This window comes from Camelus dromedarius, chromosome 10 (genome assembly GCF_036321535.1).
Source record: "Camelus dromedarius isolate mCamDro1 chromosome 10, mCamDro1.pat, whole genome shotgun sequence".
Taxonomy (NCBI): Eukaryota; Metazoa; Chordata; class Mammalia; order Artiodactyla; family Camelidae; genus Camelus; species Camelus dromedarius.
Window position 1 is genome coordinate 17,070,222 of NC_087445.1, and position 21,800 is coordinate 17,092,021.

Here is a 21,800-nt window from a genome sequence, read left to right on the forward strand (position 1 = left end):
CCCAAAGACTGAGTATTACACTTGCCCTTAAAAAGGCAATATGCAGGAGATCCTTTAGATTCCTTATTGGATTGTTGCACAACCATCTTGTTGTTACCTGTAACAAAACTTACTGAGAAGTTCCTAAAAGGGAAGAGCCAAGGTCACTTGAGATTAACCACTGTATTCCATTAGTCATGGAAGCCTTAGCATGACTCTCCACATTTACCCACTGGTGGGAGATTTATAGGCAGTAAGTTACTTATGTAATAGCTAGCTTATATATTTTCCAGACTTGGTTTGCTTTTATTGATTATAATCTAGTTCTTGATGTATGCCAAAGAAACTATGTTGTCCTCTATTTTTCCCTGCCACACATAGCAGGGAAAATAAATTAGGCCTCTAATCGTAATAAAATACATTTAATAAAAATAGAAAGTAGAACGTATTACCTTCTTCAGGTATTAAACATTCTCTTTTCAGAGTGTACTAATGCTTTCATATAGGTTATTATGGAATGGCTAGAAAATTTTGGTAGGATACACACTTTTGCAGAATGGTACATTTTTTAAAAAAACATATCTACAGTTTTTCTTTGAGCTTGACATCTGCTTCTCTCCTAGAAAAATTTCAATTTACATTTATGTATATGATTCTTGCTAATTTAGTACAACTGTGTTCCACACTAGGCTCAAGTTCTCCTCATTAATGCTGAGTTGATATGTCTTAATAATCTCCAACTGTGTTAACTTGTCCCAGGTGCAATCTTATGTTTCACAAGGTTAATACATTTAATGCATACATTTACTGGAGCTGTTTTTATCACATCTTAAAATTTTCATTTGTTAAAAGAGCCAGTTTCCAAATTTATTGTTCGTTTCCTTAGAGTGTTTTTCAAAGGGTCAAGGAAAACACCTCTATTCCATTAGTTAGCATTCCCATTCCTTCCATCTTTCCTCTCCTAACAGTTGTGGTTCTAGGTTGGAGAAGCAGGGAGGGAGGTCAGAGAAAAGTGAACTTAGTATGTATATTCCAGAATGTCTTCAAAACTGTTGAAAAGGTCATGGGGGTGTAGGGAGAACTTACCCAGCCAGCTAATGAGCTATTCTTTTTAAAACACCCTGTAGTTTTCAATGAGGAGAATACTTCAGGCAAAAATACTTAGTATCTTGCCCATCTAGGTCTTGAAGAAATGGAGAGCTTTAATAACAATATAAACTTTTACTCTTTATTATTACACATAAAATTAATTACATACTACAAAAGCCATTCGAGCTGTCTCCATTCACAACTGTTTTTATGAACTAACCCTTTTTACACTATGTAAAGTATTAGTAAAACAATGTAGGAGGAAATGTCTTTTTAAAAAGTTGTTGATTCTCTTAAAAGTTATTTAAATAGAAATAATTATTTTATTAAATATATATTACTTCTTATTCTTATTCACTAAGGTATATCTGTAAGGAGTTTTTCTAAGCGTGCTTTAAGTCGGTGTTACTGTTATTCAATAAATTAATTTAATCGTTTAATTTACATTTCTCACTTATTCCAACTGGTCTTTTCTCCTCCTCAACCTCCCCCCTTTATTTAATTATAAGAAATAAATGAACATAAGTCGGAACTATCTTCAAATCACAGAATTGAAAAAAAGTTGTGAAAAGTAATTGGTTATAAAAAGAGGAAGTTTCTGTGCCCTCGAAGGCTTATAAGAACTGAAAGAACCACATAAAGTCAACACTACACCTTTTTAAAGTTCCCCCCTCTATGCTGAAAGTCTCTGACAAGATTTCTGCTTCCTATCGCTAAAAGTTGTTTCTTATTAGAAGCAATTAAAAGCTTCGGTTCTTTTACCTTCCCTATGGATCAGAAGCTCTTTGAAGAGTGGCATAAAAATCTTCTGTAGTGCTCTCTCACGGCCCAGAACAGGCTGTACAACCTATATATACAAATTTTAAGTGGTTAATAAATAAATAGCTGGCATAAAAAGAGAGAGATGCTTCATTAGACATAAATGTCCTGTTTTCTCTCTGCTTCTTGTTTTCTCTTAGCTCCTATAAATGAATCAGAAAATACAGAAGTCGATTACAGAGTATCAGAGAGTGGTGCTCCATAAACTCTGATAAGCATAAACATCCACGCGGTTCCAGAGAAATAGCTCAAGGATGTTTGGAACAGGTGCTTTGTAGCCACATCAAGAGTAGATAGCATCACAGTTAGTTGGAAATGGAAAGTTGAGTGTAAAATAACAGTCTGTCTGTCCCCGTAGAGAAATAAAGTACCCTGTAAGGCTTTCATATACTTGAAAAAACAGTCCCTGTCAACTGGATTCTTCCGACCATTAACACAATTGGAAGAAGAAAAAAAAAAGTATCCGCGAACATTTTCAATGGGGGCAATGGGGCGGTAGCGAAGCAAAGATTCAAGACTCTCCCCAAAGGGGGCTAAAGGAGAGACTTTTTACTTGCTTTTTGCCTTCCGGGAGCAGCACGGGCTAGAGGGAGAAAGGAGTGTGACTGGTAGGGGGTGTCAGGTCTGGAGGGAGGGGAGAGGAAGAGGCGGGGTCGAGTTCCCGAAATCCGTGACTTCGCCGCGCACCTGCGGTGGCGGCGTTCGCCGAGGAGGGAGCAGCCCAGAACTAGCCGGCGGGACCAGGCGTTGGTCCGAGGGGTACCCAACGGCCGGGGACGGAACCCCAGGCCCGCCCCGCCCGTCTCGGATCCGGAACGCTCTCCAGCTCCCCGGCAGCCCCTCCCCGGCCGATCGGGCTTTCGGTCTGAGTGCAGGGTTCTTCCCCCAGTGGCCCCGCGGTCAGGGTGCAGGACCCCTCCTGCGTTCTTCTCCCGGGCTGGGGCCCCTCGGGTTGCCTTTATTCGCCTTCCTCACCCTGCGGCCCACCCCTCAGTTGGTCCCGGGCCCTTCCGAGGAACGCGGCGCGCAGGGTGAGCCCGTCCCGCGCCTCTCGGAGCGGCGCAGAGGCGGTGGTGCGAGTTGACCGCCAGTTGTAAACTACTGGCCGGTTAACGTCCCGCTCGCTCCCCCACCCACCCCATCCCACTCTTCTCGTCTCCCTCTTCCGCCTGGATTTTTCAATTTTACGATCTTCTCTTTCCTGAAGGATAAATTCGCTATCCGTAATCTGTTCAGATGAAAATGGCCCGCTGGTTTTCATACTTTTTTGAACGCTGACTGCAGAAAATCCCACAGGGAGGTGGGGAAAGAAGAAACTGCGCTTTCGTGTGTGTGTGTGTGTGTGTGTGTGTGTGTGTGTGTGTGTGTGTGTGTGTGTGTGTGTGTGTGTGTGTGTGTGTGTGTGAAACCGCGTTCGTGTGTGTGTGTGTGTGTGTGTGTGTGTGTGTGTGTATGAGAGGGGCAGAGAGAGAGAGAGAAAGAGAGAAAGAATGACTGAGACTACCCGACCTAGGGGGAGGGCAGGGGGCTTCCCTCTCCTGGAGGACAGACAGAATGATACATACTGTCATTAACAGTTTTGACCCACCCAGACCCCACCCTTCGGTTGCATCCATCACACAGTCATTACAAAGGGGCAGCGCTGTCATACTGCTTGCCCTGCTCCTGGGGCTCTCGGGCTGGCTTAATGAGGTGCACCCAGCCGGGGCTATTGTGCAGCGCGAATGAGGCAAGAACGAGACGGCAACGATCCTAGCAGCTGCTCGCAGCAGCCCCGCAGCAGCAGCCAAATCCAGACCTCAAGTGGATGGATGCCTCTGGAAGTGTTTTCCTGAACGAACCCATCAGGCAGTGGACGACTGTGGCAGGGCTAGTGAACTTAGATGGGGCATCCTCTTCTGCAGTTGAGCTGGCTGGAGGCAAGTGCAGTCACTCGGGTAATCGCGGGGGTGCTGGGGACGGGGGAGGTGATGGTGGTGATTTTAAGCCCATCCTCAGTCAAAAGACGGATCAATTTCCCTTACAACCACTCAACTCTCCCCTTTATCTTTTGTTTTGTTAGCTTGGCTTTTTGCACCCCCACCCCCTCCCTGGTGTGGTCTGAACCTTGCGTCTTGCTCTGGGGTTTGTGCATTTTAATGTAATTCTGATTGGTGCATGTTCTCTCCTTTTTGTTGTGATTACTAGAGATACTTTAGTCCTGCCTTCCCAGTTCTGCGCCCTGCACAAGCAGTTTTGAAAAATTAAGTGCAAAAAGCATGACAAAGCAATATGAGGTTGCCGTGGTAAGTGAACTTTTAAACAAAAAATTACCATTTCTTCTCGTGTGTTCGGTCTGTGGGAGGTTTGAAGGGGTTTCATCACACACAAAGGGCTGGGAGTTGGGAGGAGGGGTCAGTGAAACAAAAAATACTACTTTTACTTTTTTCTTTACTGTGGTCAGTAGACATGTTCCATGTTTATCTGTTTGATACTCCTGGAATCGCAATGGGCTTGATGCATTTAAAGTGGGTGAAAGTTGGCAGTGGAGGTGCAGGGGAGGGAAGAGAAAGGAACTAGGTTATTGTCTAGTTTCAAAACAGCCGAGCAGTTCTGATTTCCTGAACTGAGCACAGTAGCTGGGTCATTCCTGATCAAAATCCTTAAGGAGAGAAGGAACAGTGGGGTCACTCCAAGTTACTGCAACTATCTCTGTGCCCTCGCCTGCACTGTTAGACCTCTTCCTTTCTTCCTCACATTTCCTGAGGTAGCAACTTTAGAAACCATCATTCTTAGACAAATTTTAAACGCTAAGTGATAGTCAGATAATACATTTGGAAAGTTTTGGTCTTAAAAGGTTTGAGGCTGGAGAAAGGGCTTGCTTGCTATCCTCCTTCCCACTTCTCCCTTCTCCCTGCCTCCACCCTCCCCTCTTTTTAAACTAAAAGGAACAGATTCATTTAAGGGTCCTTTCTCAATGTCCTCTCCGAATACCTTTTATTTGTTTTAAAATTGGAGGTATATTTTAGGGAAGGATATCTCAGTTTTGCCCCTTTGTCTCATCAACTTTCTGAGAATAACTATCCAGACTTAATATTTGTGGTAAAATAAACAATTTGAAGTTTGGTAAAAGGTTCAGCCTTTCCTCTGGAAAATTCTAAATTGTTTGGCCAGCTCTGCACTTAAGAACAAAACAAAAACAGAAACAGTAAATGCTCAGTAGTCTTAACTTTTTCTGTGTGTGAATCTAGTTGCCTTTTAACTTGTCAAGGGCTGTTGCCATGGAGATGACTTGGATGCCCTTTATTAGAATGGACCTGCACATTCTCTGATGAGCAAGGCCATCTAAGTTTTCTCATTTGAAGGATGGGTTGGAAGCCAAAATGCTTCCTTGAAAGGAATTCTTCACATGTTTTGTTGAAACCATTCTTAACTTTCATTTACCTATGTGCAGATATAATTGTATGTGCTTGCATTTCTTAAAATCTATTCTGAAATAGATTTTTTAAGTTATAAATGTTTGATCATAAGAAACATAGGTAAAAATTTTTAACCAATAAAGACTAATATATTTTATTGGACATATACTTTAATAACTTATTTTAACAACTGGCTTATTTTTTGTCTATTATACATGAAGTTACAGTTCCTATTACAGGGAAATGATACCTTATACAGTTAACTTCCAAAGCCATCACTATTGCTTTTAGTCTTGCTATTTGCAATCACCATCCATCCTTAAAACAGTTTTCAGTTTGAGAGCTTAAACACCAAATGACTAAACTGTTGATACAAGAGCAATAAATCCAGTAAAACTGTGAAAAAGAATCTCACAAGTGTTTATATTATAATATAGTATTTTATATATTTTTAGAATATAAATTTAAATCCCATTTCAATTTGAAAGTTTGCTTTTCTTGTGTACTGATAGAGTACAGATAGTCAACTAACAGTGTTTTGTTTTTAACTGTATAATTTATTTTGGACCATACTATTCAACCCTCATACTTGTTTAATTTAAATATGTGGCCTCTACATATGTAAAATAAAATTGCTGTGATACTTGAATTGAGAACATGTTTAATCAGAGTTATTTCATCATACTCATAGTCTTAAACAAACCCTCAACTTCACTTTTCATTTATATATTAAAACTACTGTTTCATTTGAAGACAATCATAACAATTATTATGTAAAATAAGTTGTATAATTGAAAGTTGTCTTCTAAATGAAAATTAATGATGGTGCATATGTTTAGTTTTCTATAAAAGTACTTAGACTAAAGCTGTATCTTCCTGGCACTTTCACTTACTAATACCATAATTCTGTGCCAATTGTAGGTTTGCTAAATAGTCTCAATATGGAAATTGCATTATATCAGAATGTAATACTATAATAATCCATTTCTTTCTCCAGTGTTCTAATTATATGTTATTGGCACGTTAGAAATACAGGGGCCATGTTCTGATATATTTCCCTAAACCTCAGTCCATTGGAATAAATTTTACAAATAACAGAAAGCTTATAATGTTCATAAGAACAAAATTCTAAGTGTTTTCAATTAAGTAGTATTTCTGTACTCTCATAGAAATATTCAATGCTTTCCTTAACGATGACTCATTTAAAATGAATAGGTATCATAAATAAAAAAAAGAAAAATGGATGAGATGTAGAGAGTGGAGGTAAGTGGTAATGTTACATTGTAGGTTTTACCTCTTATACTCTATCTTGGGCATGAGAAGTGCCTGCAAGCAAAAAACGGAAAAAAGGAATGGCTGAATTGATATTATGATTTTAAAAATTCAAAAATAACTTTCATTTATTCCTTCTATTTAGTATTAAACTTACTATGTATCTTTTATCAGATACAGATACACAATGTGAAATAGCTAAGAAGTTAACTTTAATAGTTAACATTTCTTGTCTACCTACCATGATCCAGGTCATGTATGTAAGTGCTTTGCATATATTATCTCAGTTAATCTTCAGAACACTGTAGGCAGTAGGCTTTAGTATGGTTAGAAACTGAGTAGTTAAGGTCACGCAGCTCACAAACTATTAAGTGAGGTTTTGAATCTAAATCTGTTTGATGCTAAACTTGGGTCCAAAATCAGGCAAAATGAGAATCAAATAATAGAAAATGGGAGATAATTTACTAAATTTGGGGACATTGTCCATATAAAACCTACATAATCTCTGCAAATTCCAAACATAGGAATGACTACCTGTTAATCTTGGCACTTTCCTTAATAAAACCTTTTGAAGAAAAGAAATCTTACTGAAATATTCCTAACTATATCCCCAAATTAGGTTTGGATACATTAGGCTGGATTCACCGGTTGTTTCTTTTGGGGGAGAATAATAAAGAATTTGTTGTGTTCTCCATCCTAGTGCAAAAATAAAAGGAGAGGAGGATTAAATAAATTTTAAAGACAGAAGTGTTTTCAAACATGTTTCAACATATTTGAAACATATGCAACATATACAAGTATGTACCAACAGTTTAATATAAGGAAAGACAAACTGAAAACCCAGGTTCCCTTAAAAATAAGGGACTTAAAATCAAATAAGCAGAGTGACTTTTTTCATTTTACCAACTCAAATGGGATTTAATTTTTCATTTTAAAGACTTTAAAAATTCAGTTACAATAAGATTTGTTAAAGTAATGAAATATATGATCTGACAAGTAGCAAATCATTTCATGATTTTTTTTGCCATACATTCATTTTATAAGTTAAAGTTTAATCAGTTAACCTTTACCCTAATTATTCAGTGAATAGGAGCCTCCGTTTTTTAACTGCCTTTATTTAGTGAACAAAAGAGACGTAAAGATAGAAGTGACACAGAAAACAAAAAGTTTCAAATGGGGCCTTGTTTTAGATTCTTTTTTAAATATGAAAGGTGATAGACTCTGAAATACTAGGGGAAATCCTTTCCCTTTAAAAAGTTCTAATTTTGTTCTCTTTTATTTATAAAATCTTTGAATGTGAGAGATTGAAACATATTATTACATCTACTCAGGTTTATTTATTATTAACTTCAATCTGCAAAAATAGAGATATTAAGATTTTATCAAGATAATCCTTTCAAGTCCCCCTAAGTACCAATAAAAAAATGTTTAAGGACATCATTTACATTCAACAGAAAATTGCTCAGTTTTTCACTTTCACCTGAGAAGAAATGAAAGCACTTAGAATAACTCTATCTGCCCTTTATGCAATAGATGGGCTCCTCAGTTGCTTTGTGTAGACCTTTTTTTTTTTTCTTTAAATTGGGTTACTTTTTTTTTTTAATGCAGAGAGGAAAGGGCATTTGAATTAATGTTCCTGTTAAATGAGGAACTTTTAAAAAATTGATTTATCCACTTTGTAAGTTGATTTTTTAAAAGTGAAATTATCCAGATCTACTATGTTTAAACCCCATTACTGTGAGAATTCCAATAGCTTTTTTAAAAGTCTGAGAATTGTGGACTTTTAAGAACCATGTTTTAAAGGGGAGAATTGTGAGGCTTAAACATTTGAAATCCCCAAATAGTCTAGCAGTCAGTCACATATAACTCAATTGTACTTCGCTTTGATCTTGGAGATCATACCTTGATATACCCTCAGATTTTTACCCCCAAACCTAATTCTAGTTACTTGCCTCATTAAGTAAAATTCAGACTGAGTTTTTATCATAGTTCATAAAATATTTGTGTAATTTTATATTTTATCCTTGATTTGGAAATTTACATCACATTATCATGTACTAAAATCCAAGGATTGTATCTAGACAACTTTCTTTCCCTTCAAATTCATCAAAGTACACAAGTCTGTATATATAAATAATAAGTATAAATAAATATGCATATATAAAAAGTAATGGTTATATTAGTATGTAGCAAAAAAAGTTATTAAAGCAGTTTTTTAGTTTTAAATTTATGGTATAATGCCACAAAACTGAATTTTATCTAATGGCAAGAATATTGACATTTATTATTAACTAAAAAGAAAAAAAGAAATATAAAGCAAATGAAACCTGAAGTCAATACCATTAAAGAAATGAGAACTCAACTTTTTGAGTGTTTCCAGTAAAAATAACCATTGGACACATGATGGGTATTTAATAAAATCTAAAAAAAAAAAAAGTTGGTATCCTTTGTTAAAGATAAGGAGAATGAAGATTGGTATACAAATCTAGACTTTGGATTTCTAATTTCTCGGTGCTTAATTTATCACCATTAAATCTGATATTAGGGCAGAGATAGTATTTAATGTATGTTTGATTCTCATCATAGGCACCATAACATTTTGATATATCTTAGAATACAAAAATGATATACTTCACTCAACAAACATTATTGTATGCTTACGAGGTTTAAGGTACAATGCTAGAGCCCAGGGATACCCTGCTGGAAAAGATGGTTTTGCTGTCAAGTAACACAGTCTGTGTAGGAGACAGACATGTCAAGAAATGGTTATAATGCAGTGAGATAATTGCTATCAGAGGTGTGTACAAAGTTCTTTTAGAAAGACAGAGTAAGCTATTGTCAATATGCCTGCAATTGGCTTTAGTGTGTATATTCAGGAAGTGCTTCCCATTGGAGGTGAAGTTTTGCGTACTGACTTTATTTCCATTAAAAAATGTAATAGCGCAACTACAAATAATATAAAGAAAGGTGGAAGTATATATTTTCCTAGTCTTTACATTTTGATACGTACTTATGGTGAGGGACAGCAAGTTTTCTGTTTAGGATACTGAATTTTTCAAGATTCATTAGTGTAATTTCTCAGATACACTGCCTTTGACAAATGTGCACAGCCGGGAAAGCCTTTAATATATTGATTATGTTAGTGTTTTGTTGCCAGTAGAATAATAGATAAAGCAAAGGCTCCATTTTTATTCTTCTGTGCTGTACCAAAAAAAAAAAAAAAAGTATCTTGTAAACCGTGAAAGGCACACAAAAGCAAAAGTAATTAAATAACATAAATGGTGAGAGAGATTGCCTGTGATCTTGGCTAGAATTAGAAAGGGGGATGTAAGAAAGAGGTTATTTGAGAGGAGATGATATGAAAATGTTTTAAAATAGGAAAGAGTTCTGCTTCATAACAATAGGTTATCAACTTTAGCGATTTCACTTTCCTTTGTAGTGCTTTCACATTTACCATGGAGGAGGAAAGTACTATTAATCTCAAATTTTCCTTATTTATGATTAAATTTCATCATTGATCAGACTAAAACCACCCTATTTCTTTTTTACACTTCCAAATGCATGAAAAATCTTCACTTCAGAGTGATTAGTACTTCATGTGAATACCATTTTGCATTTTGCTCTCTGATATCTTGACAATACAATTTAGCCCATTCCTGCTGGGATTCTCTCCTGGCAACAATTTTTTTACTTCCTTGTGTTCATTTGTAGGAAAATCCTCTCAACATTGTCACATGTATTATTTTATAGGAAGGAAGCATGTAAAATACTCTTGAACTCATTTTACTTGTGAGTTTGAATAGCATTCAGATTAGAATGATTTTCCCAGAATTTTATAGGCTTGCCCAATCCAGCTGTATATTTTATATGCTAATGTAAATTCTATTTTTGTTCCCCTTGGGGGTTTAAGTGATTATAATTGTTGCTCTTCAAAAGCCAAACAGATGATGATTGCTGCTTCAGGAGTATACCAAAAGAAACTGGCTTTCATTAAACCTGCTCATCCACTTCATAATTATCTCCATTTTATCTAGCTAAGAAGCAGGAAAAAATGGCAAGTACAGTTCATTGAAGCCAGTTCAGTTATTTAAACATCGCTTTATTGAACTAGCAGGAGGTGTTAAAGTAGGGGGAATGTTTTCATTCTAGCACTGATATGTAGCCAGTGGCCCAACTCAAGAGTTAGTTGAGCATCAAATGCCAGAGGCCACAGGGAATGAGAGGGGAGATATTTTGAGCCATTCTGAGAGGTGTCCTCTAGTGGATACAGTAAATAGTACTGCAGTGGCAGCTATTCTGAAAGTCTTTTTTGCTTGTTCTTCTTTCTCTGCATTCAAAATGGAGTTGGTTATTTAGTATCCATTAAGAAATACTCAAAAATATACCCTAAGTGAAAATGAAATTTCCTATAAAATGTAAAGAAAAGGGAGTAGGTCTGTATAAAGTCTAAAAGGATGCCAAATCCTGAGACTGACCACATCCAAAGTCCTTCAGGGAATTCTTATGATCACATGAGCCTTGTCATTCTCACCCTGGATCAGAAAGCAGATTTTTATGGTGGTGGGTTTTCCTCAACTGAGAGACTGTTTCCTCCATTCAGGTGACACAGGGGCTCTGAGTTAAATGTGCCCCAGTCAGAGGGAGAAGGTGGAGGGGTGGGATTGGAATTGGGCTGCACTGCGACATATTTCTGACCACATATATTGCTGGCTGTCCTCCTATTGGATCAGTGAGGGTCCTTGAACCCTCACTCAGAGGAGTAGAAAAGTGCCAGGGTCAACAGCTGTTCAAGCTTCCAGCTGTGAAAAAGCAATTCTCTGCTAGTTAAATGAAAAATTCTGCAAGGGCTCTCTCCTCTAAAATTTCAAAGAGCCACATTTTAGAAACCAATTGTCTAAGTCTAGACTTAGATAAAACATTACATTCACAAACAAACAAAAACAATGGAAGGTTTCACTTTTTCTACAGATTTTCATTTTCATGTTCTGTGATAGTTCAATTTCAGGCAATTTCACTCTTTGAAGTTTTAACATAGAACTATTATCTTACAACTTGATTTTGAAACTTTTGGGGAATCATGTTGAAAAAGAAAAAAAGGAAAGTTTTCTTAATAATAAAAAGAAAATATATTCCTAAAAGTCTTTGGATAATTTGTTAGAAAGTTGTGTATGTTAAAAAAAATTATTTTTTCTCTCAATTCTTATGCCACAGCAATAAGCATTTTTTCTAGTTTTTATATATGTAATCTTATTTTGGCTTCACAATAACCTCATAAAGTAAGAACAGCAAATACTATTATTTCATTTTATATTTAGAAACATAGAGATTTATAAATAGTTTTAAAACTAGAATTTGAGCATACCAGCTTTTGGAACAACCTCTTAAACAACATCCCCTTTATCTGTCAACAGCTTGACAATTCACTATGTTGAATTTGAGCTAGACTATAGAGTCATTTCTAAACCCCGAGGTGGGGTGGAGCATAGAATGTTCCTAGATCATATGTATTTTCCCAATGAACTTTCAGGTGAATTTGCATTCTTAGGTCCAAGGAGAGGGTCTATCAATGGACAGCTCTCTACAAACTCTCTAAATTCAAAATTCTATCTGGTGGTATGGCAGTATTGGAATTTTCTTGGATTCCTGTATAGAGATATGCCAGGGTATGAATAACTCTGATTGCCTACCAACAAGGAAGGCCTATAAAAGCCAGAAGTCTGAAAATATACCAGCTGCATCTAGAGCTGCCCTAAGCAAAAATGGGGAATGATTGGTTATCTCACATTCCCATCACCTTCTCTTGATGCCTCTAGGACCTGGTTATCCTTTATTCCTCTAGGCTTGTACCACCCCTTTACTGACATTGCCAAAACCCAAGGTCTACGAGGACAGTCTCTTCCTTCCAAGGTGACAAGACAGGTTGTTAATGTAATAAGTTAATTGTCACTAATGGGAAGATATTAAGGAGAGTCCTGGTTTCAGTTAATATTTAAAAGTTGCTCCCAGGGAATGTTAAACAATCATGGTGAGTAATTCACAGTGTGGTCATGTCAGGTCAAAATATATATGTTTCTGGTAGTTGCTTTTCTTAACCATGTGGCACTCCTTGATCTCTATCACTGAGGAGACTGCTTACTTATCTTGAAATAGGACAGTCAGAAATGTACTTAACTTGAAAATATATGGGGCTGAAAAAAAATTGATTTGATAGTATTGGCTTATCTGCCTATGTTTATTAAATAGAAGCAAAAGCTGCAAGACATAGTAAACACTAAAATAAATCCGTGCCAATAAAATGACTCTGTAATTTCCCAGGGTTATCTCACATGTCTGTTCTTTCATCATAATAATGGGAACTTGTGGAAAATCATGCTTACTCTGTGACCTCACAGACATATGAATGTAAATACAATCTTTTAAAAGTTTCCCAGTTAAGTCTCTTTCCACATAACACTAAGTACATATTTGGCAATTATTCCAATGAATCTGCTCAACAGAGATTGCCGAACCAAAATAGTTCAAGCCAGTCTACTTTAACTCCGTATTAACTGAGCAACTGAAAAAAATCTGTACCTTATTTGCTTTAAATGAATGGTTCATCAGAATCATCCATGGAGGTTTTCATAAACACGTCTGTTTAGACCTCAGCTCAGAATTACTGAGTAGAATTACTCCTGGATGAGACCAGGCATCTGTACTTTCCAAGAAAAACTCCCATGCTTGGGTTGAGGCATTGGTGCACAGCCATGTGTGAGAACCACTGGGCTTTTGTCTCAACCAGTTCACTGAAGAGCCACTCTGTGCCAGGTACTCTCCTAAACACTTGACAAGTACTTTCTTAGTGCTCACAACATCCCTAAAAGGTGGCTATTACTTTTATACTCACTTTACCAATGAGAAAGCTGAGTCTTGGAGAGGTCAGACAACATGCCTAGAGCCATAGATCAAGGACAGGGAGAAGCAGGACCAGAATCCAGGTCTGCTCGAATACTCTGAACTGCTTGTACAGCCCTGAAAAGGTCTTTTTAATATACAGATTGAAAATGTATGGCTGCATTTTATAGCTGTAATTTCCAACCTAGAAGCCTCTATTTTGCTGCTTTGATTACCCTAAGATTATCCAGAACGTACTGGGATTGTTTCATTTTGTGGCCTTAAAAGAGAGCTGTTATATTCATGTGAGAGGACACGTGGTCTGATAGGTAAAAGATACTTTAAAATATTGGTAAAATGTTTTGCTTTCTTTGTATAAAGGTCACAGATGACTTTCTACCTTAGTTCTTTTTTTTTTTTTAATTTAAGTACAGTCAGTTACAATGTGTCAATTTCTGGTCTACCTTAGTTCTTAATTTAGAAACTCAGGAGCTGCCATAAGCTACCTTTTGATTTTGTGGCTAAAAGGTATTCAGAAATGAGACAATGTTAGAAGAGCATGATTTTTCTGCCAGGTTCATTCTTATCAAAAAGAAGATTTTAAAATTGTGTAATATCATTGCTGAGAAATGCAGTTTCCAGTGTGGAATATGTCATTTTAGGATATGTTCTTTCTGATTTGGGTCTGACGCCATTATTTAGAGTAGTGATGACTCATGTCTAGAACTGAAATCTGTTTTTCATGGGTTTATACATTTTTTCCCCTTGAATTGCACCAAAAATGGTTTTTTAATTGGCTTTAACTCATGCCCAATAAATTGGATGAAAATTGATTGCCGCAGTCATGTTTGGTTTAAAATTATTCAAGACTGCACCACGAGTCAAACGAGTGCGTGAGCCAGGGCGGCCGCACTTTATGTCCTCTGTTTATGACAAATGACTTTTTCTGGAAATGGTCATAATTCATATCTAAAACTTAATATATGTTCCCAATTTATAAAGCCTAAAAAGATAGTAACCGAGTCATGTTAAAACACATTATATTAAAAAATAAAGTTCTCTTATTTTGATATTATTTCTTAGTACCTTCTTTTCCACTCCTGTCAATAATACAAGTATAGTCATGATATTCCTTTAAAAATAAATAATACCTGCATGTAGCTCTCGTTAGATGCTTGGTCATAATATTAGACTGTTTTGACATGGCAAAGTTAAATAAATGAGGATGTTAGGACCATACCATCCTCTGGAGTTGAAACTGTGAGCCAGTTTCCCATTCTCTGAAGAGTGATTTTAAAGACAACAATTCAACAATATGAAAATTGAATTAACTCAGGTGACTGTTTAGGGCATTGAAACAGCAATTCACTAAATGGTATCTGTCAGGAAGCCAGTTTTTGTTCAATCTCATTATAATTATTTACTGTATTACGGTTTTCATTTATTTATATGCCATAGAAATACAAGCAAATCACTTTAAGGGCTTTGCTAGTTGGGAATAAAGGTTCATTTTATGAGATTCTCTAGCAACTGCAGCAAAGGGTATAATAGGGGAGAATACATGATTAATTAAGGAAAAGAACAACCCTTAGTCATAATATAGATAGGTAGTAAGTGAAGGAAATAGTTGATGTTTTTGTGTATAATTAATATTAGGCAATTCTAATTGGACAAGATAGTTACATCTGATACTGAATTACTCTAAGAAATGGGTAGAGCAGTTTCTGAGATTTTTCAACTTGCTCTATTCTATTTATTTTTCTTATGTATTAAATCCCAAGATTTGTCTTTATAAGTAAATATTGTTTTGTTTATAGACTGTAAAACTCCAGGGCTTTTCATCTGTCCTGTCTCTAAATCTAAGTCATCTTTTAAGAGGTCCCCATTCCTCACCACTCAGTATCTACCACCTGCTCCCGCTCGGTGGCTACAAGGCTGAAGCTTGAGCTCTCGAGGTGTAGAGTTTTTGTCCTCAAAACACAAAACTGCCAGTTTTTCTGATTTATAAACAAGAAAGCACGCTGAGAACTTTTACAAACTCAATGCAGAAAATGAGAAAAAACTAAAAGTCCAAATCCTATTACCTCAAAATAGGCTCTGATTAATGTTCTAGGAACCATTCTTTATATAATGTTTAATACTCTCAACAATATTTCATGAAAGTCTTTACCAGATCACCAATAGATACTATCCTTTGACATGATTTTATAACTGTTTACTATATGGTTATGAAGTAGACTTCTGAAAATTAAAATTTGCAAAAGCTAAATAATTAAAATTTCTTCAAACTGCCCCAGATTACTGGTGGTTAGTTCCTCCTAGGACATATTATGTAATTTTTCTCAAAATCTTATTGTATTTGACCTGAATCATTTTAAAGAAGCAAATCATTCTATTATCACTTTAATCTCTTTTCCACTTGTCAGCAGTAGCTAGCATGGCAAGGCATGAGTGTAATTATTTTCATTATAAAAAGTAGAGTTTTGTTTGTTTGTGTTAACTGTAATGCCTTTTGCTTTTGTTTTCTTGCAAGTATTATGTCATCTTTCATTTCTGCTACATTTCTTTAGAATTGCTGAATTTCACTTCTGGCAAGTATCTTACAGATTATCTAATAAATAGTGATTAAGGACTTGGGCCATAAAAATGGACTACTTAAGGTCAAATCCCAGCTCTGGGAACTTCTAGTTGTGTGATTTGGGGCAAATTACTTAACTTCCTCAGTTTCCTCACCTTTAAAATGATAGTATTATTATGAGGATTAAATGACTTAATACACATAAAACATTAGAATACTGCTAAGCACATAGTGCATACTCAATGCCTGTTACCCCTTACTATTTTTTGCCCAATCCAGTCTTGTGGGAATCAGGAGGTTTAGTCAGAGTGACTTGCTGAGGGGAATTAGCTAGTCTGTGAGAGAAATAATAACTAGGACTCATGTCTCCTTTCTTCAAGCCTAGCTCAGTTCAGTGCATCCTTTCCTAGCATTGTTTTTAAAGCCCCCTCTCAGGCCTGAAGGTGTCTTAGAGGGATCCACAGCTAAGCAGGGTGCTGGGTGATAGCTCTGGTTCCTAGTTTCTCTTCCTCACAGCTTTCTTGGGCCTTTTGTTTCAAAACTATTATTTCTTCAACCCAATCATTTACCCAATGCCTGCTATACATATTTTGGTCATCAAAACATTTTCATTATGATTGGTGTGAACTCCTCTTTTATACCTGTCAGTCTTCCCCCATCTCTATCCCCTGACCTTGCCACCTCATTCCAAGGAGTCTTAGAGCTTTAGGCAAAAATCTTAACCCTTCTTCTGTCTTGATTCTGGTTCCAATACCATTGAATCTCTTCCTGTTTGGCATGTCCAAAATTTACGCTTGTCAATAAATATATCTTGTATCCAGTGGTTTTATGTCAGTACTCCCCTCTGCTGGCTTTCAAAGTGCTCTATGATGTGAGTCCGCAAAACCTAATCAACCTGATATCTGATTGCTCTCTAGCACATGACCTCCATTACAGTGTCTTCCACCAAGTCTTGCAATTTTCACCTCTGAAACTCATTTCATTTGCTTTGAACACCCCCCCCAATAAAGCAGATTTGCATAAAGATCTTTTAAAACTAAGGCCTAAAACACCTTAATATATATTTCTATAAAAACCTTGTAAGGTGACACAATTTTTCATGTATAATTTGATATGACTAATATAGAGACATGCCTCTCTTTTAGTATTCATTCTACATCTGGGAAATATTAGTATTCTATAAAACATCAGTGCTCTATGAGTTAAATAATGAGCACTGACATAAAAGAAAGACTTTTTATTGTCTGCACAAGAAATCTGGAAATATCGGCAAGAGGAAAAAAAGGGAATTTCACAGTAAACTATGTCAAAATAATTCAAGGAAATGTCTGTTTGTTGCTCAAACAGCTTAAACAGTCTGCAACACTATTCATTTATGTTACGTCTCCCAACTCATGTTTACAGAAACTGACATTTCAAACAACCTATTCTCTAATTTCTCATACCAGAATGACAGTGACCAAAGGAACAGAACATTATTTCTATTACAATAGTATTCTCAGCCTGAAAATGCATATACATATACTCAATCAGAAAAAATAGATTTTCCATTTAGTCACAGCAACATGAAGGGTTAAAAGGGGTTGGTGTGACGTGGCTGTAGAGTCACTCTGGCTATTCTATGTGGATGCTTGTGTTTCTTCTCGGGGGCTCATCACACTTCCTCCTAGAAGTCTGGCAGTCACATGACTGGGCTTGACAAGAGCGGGTCAATCTTATCAAATTATAAGATACATTTAGGGCACAGACAGATGCCTACTGAAGTTTAAAATAAAGAACATTAAGTCTGTTTTTCCACTGTAACCCATGAACTTAGACATCCAAAAGTTTCAAGTTCATTCTTTTAGCAGGCTGCAAAGTTTTGTTTCCTTCCATTCTACTGACTCCCCGCAAGTCCAGCTCTGTAGCTGCATCTATATCAATCTTTGGCAAAGTAAGCCCAGGAGGGAACTGCAAAACTGTAAACCATACACCAGCCTTAGGATTCCTTTGACATTCTGTGTTTTACAATGTCAAGTGGACATTATTTCTCCATTTTGTTTCATTCAAAACAAACTATTATAAAAAGCATATCCTCTTGTGCCCTTTACACAGTCTACCTTTATGTTCCTTTAGATATTTATTTTGATAGGTATTTCAAGCACAGAAAACCTAAGAAATAGAAAAATAGAGTAGAAAGTACTGTTAGCCTATGTAAATTGAATAAATATAATAGACTATAAAAATATATGTGGAGAGTGGGAATGAGCCCAGGGAGAGGTGAGTGATAAGGAGACTGAAAGTGATTTCTTTCAAGGCCATAAATGACTAGTAACTTTAAAAATCTTGCCACAGAGTTAACATAGAATGGTAAACAAGAATGGATCATATATGCATATATATTTTATATATTTGAATAATAAAAATGTCTTGGCATAAAATTAAAATATTTTAATTTAATTAGATTATGATGGTATGTATTTGATACCAACTTGATTTCAGTGAGTAATTAACTGAATTATAACCTATACTTAATGCCAAACACTAACATTTTGAGCCTAATGAAAGGAACAATGGTCGTAATTAATGCCAAAGAGAGTAGCACATTGCACAAAGACTGACATTCAAGAAACCTGTTCTGTATTCCTATTAATCTTAAAAATGTTACCTAAATTCCTAACGCTTCTCTTATGCCCCTGAAAATGAGAAGTAATTTATGTCCTTCCATACCTCCTGGGTTACAATGATAAATATGTAAAAGTGCATTGAGTTTTTTGTGATAAAAGGTACTATAAAAATCTAAGGTGTTTTTATTATTGTATCAATCACATGGAATCTCAGACTAAGTTCCTTTTTGAAGACCCACAACTGTTTATGGGTGAATCATGAAATTGTTTTGGGAAATATACTGAAGCCACGTAACAGAGAAGACAGAAGATTTTATGCCTTTGGGGGCCCTTTAAACTTGGTTACAATTAGAAGTGTGAGAAGATATTTATCATAAGATATATCAGTTAGGACATTAGTGACATCAAGTGTTAATATTTAAGAGACAGTATATAAAAGGTGGAATTCTAATTCTGGCTTCATCACGTAGTGTGCTAAGTCACTGTTTTGTTCCCAAAATCATAGTTATTGTGTATTGACTACTTCCCCCTTGCCAGGAAGCTTGAATATTTTACACTCATGACTACATTTAACCTCACGGTGACCCTAAATTAAACAGTGTTATTGCCATTTTATAGATCAGGAAATTAAGACTTACAAGAGATAAAATTAACTTGTCCAAGACCCCACAGCGTTGAAGTCAGGTTCAAATCTAGATGTGTCTAAAGTAAAAACCCAAGCTCTTACAATTTTCAAAACTGTAGCTCCTAATAAAGTAACATTACAATTTCTATCTAAAGGACTAATTTTTGACAAACTATACTATTAAAAAACTTGTAGAGAGATACTGTATAAACACAGGCACTCAAAAGATCCTTGAATCAAATTGAGATGGGTCTTTTGTCAAAGATCAGGAATAAATATTTAGACATAGGAACTGATTATGTAACACTCCTTTGACCTTCACCTGAAGGTAAATGTTATATCTGGAAGGACACAATTAGTTTCATGATTTTTTTCTTTGGTAATAAATGGCAGTCAGTTTAAAACAAAAATCTTGGAACTTTTAGATATTTACAAAGCTTCCAATATTTTTGCCTTTATACATTAATAGATTGTTTACCTTAAAAATCTATGATCTGATTTCCCATAGAGAAGAATTAATAATGGGGAATCACTTTAAAAATAAATTTTACATTTTTTGACTTTTAATTACTTCTCATCATTCATAATGAACTGCCATGCCTGTAGAAACCATATATATCATTTATTTGTGAGAAAAATTAGACAGGAGTGTTTTTAATAATTTCATGCCAAAACATTTTTCTGTTCAATAATGAAATTTTTTACTTTTAAAATTAGCTTTCAGTTTTGAAATGTTGTAATAATTTATATTTATAAAATATCTTTTTCTCACATTTCAAACTTAGTGAGAGTGCATCTTTTAAGCCTTATGCAAATTCTCATCTTTAAAAAGTCCTGCCTGTGGTGACAAAGAGTAGGTTAAGCTGTCCATCTTATGCAAATTTTCAATTTAATTAGGAAAAATAAAAACCATAGCTTAAGAGACTCACTAAAGCTAGCAATTCAAACTTGTTTGAATGTTTGTAACAAGCAGAAAAATATCTTACTATATGATTATCTGAAGATAATATGATATTGCCTAAAAGGCTAGAATTTATTAAAAGAATACCTTTTAAAATGCTTATATAGCAGCCATTATTTAAAACAGTATGATAGCATTATAGAAAATGGTGTTAATGGAGGGGAAAGGTTAACTAACATGAACAAATTTCTCTCTCATTGACGGATCCATACAGCACTCATTCATTCATACAGCTGAATATTTTTTAAGACCTTGCTGTGATACAGGCGTGAAGGACTTTTGCAAAAAGTGTTTAACAGAAACATATTTGAGATTCCATCACTGATACATATTTGTTTACTTCCCTAGATAACAACTTCAGAATTTAAAAGAATTATTTTAATGTATCCAAATAGTTTAATAACTACTGATACATATACTAGCATCTTAAATTTTTTCTCATCATTTTCCCCAACAAATTCATTTTTAATTCTTCCTCACCCCACTGTGATTTAAGCAGCCTTTGTATTGTCAATTAAGTGCACTTTGACAGTGATTAAAGTTTGGGGGTTAAACAAAATAAAAACTGATTGATTTTCTAAAACTGCATTAACCATTTGCTATCAGCCAAAGGTACCTTTTCAGAAATATTGCTAAAAGTTAAAATATAAATGCTGCTGTGGAAAATATACTGCATCCTCTCATAAATGCACACTAGTAAATTTACAATCCACTCAACCACACAAAGAACAAGATACAGTGCATGGTCATTAGTGAATCAAGACAACAAGGTCAGTAGCTATAATCTGGTCATCATACGTTTTAAACTTTTTGTGAAATATTTATTCAAATAATGCGTAGACTTTAATGCCTCATATCCATGAAAGCAGACAGAAGAGTGTAGATAGGAAGTGTGCTGTAAAAATCAGGTGCTATCAAAATAGACATGTGGAATTCCTTGAGTTTCTTGAAATACCCCATAGTTACTATGTGAGTGTAGGGGGAGGGGATGAAATATAACTCTTCTTATAAATGGCTAAAGCAGATTCTTTTCAGTGGTTGACAACTTCTTTGGCTATTCTAAAAACCACCCTGGAATCTCTCCTGTGACCCTATCACTTCAACAGAAAGGTCAGGTTTACCACAGTTTTTGGTTAACTCCTCTGTATCTGGTAGATCTACTTTTCTTACAACAAAAAAGAAAACTTTAGAGATCATTTGGAATCTTTTTTTTTTAACACTGTAGCCTGAGAGTTTCCTCTACCCTATGCGCTGATAAAGACAGAATTCTGTTTTATATCAGATTGGTTTAAATTGTTCCTTAATCTCTATTATATCAGACTTCACACAACTTGGTATGTTTCAGATTGTTTCTGCATTTTAGCTATGACTGGGAATCATGACCAAGAGGCTGTGCCCCTTTGCAACTTTTCCTCACAGCTTCCCCATCCCAAATAATTTTTAAAACCGGTGGACTTCCTCTCTCACAGCTCCCCTCCCCTATTAAGAAATATATCCCATTCCAGGCGCCCCCTCTCTGCCTGCCGAAAGCATTTTAATGACAGTTTACTTTAGCGGTCTATCAGCCGACTGCTGCCTCTGCCACCTGAATTTCAATTTC

The 21,800-nt window shown here is 35.8% G+C and overlaps 1 protein-coding gene across 2 annotated transcripts in view; it reads left to right on the forward strand.

Moving 5' to 3' along the window:
* The first annotated feature begins 4,081 nt into the window (after positions 1-4,081).
* ELAVL2 (ELAV like RNA binding protein 2) overlaps positions 4,082-21,800 on the forward strand; it is a 151,339-nt gene continuing 133,620 nt past the window's right edge. The window contains exon 1 of one of the 2 annotated variants that reach the window (XM_031449610.2): positions 4,082-4,172. In XM_031449610.2, coding sequence (XP_031305470.1) covers positions 4,146-4,172 — 27 coding nt within the window. In that variant the 5' untranslated portion in view covers positions 4,082-4,145. The remainder of the gene's footprint in view (positions 4,173-21,800) is intronic. The other variant, XM_064490155.1, reaches the window with a different exon arrangement.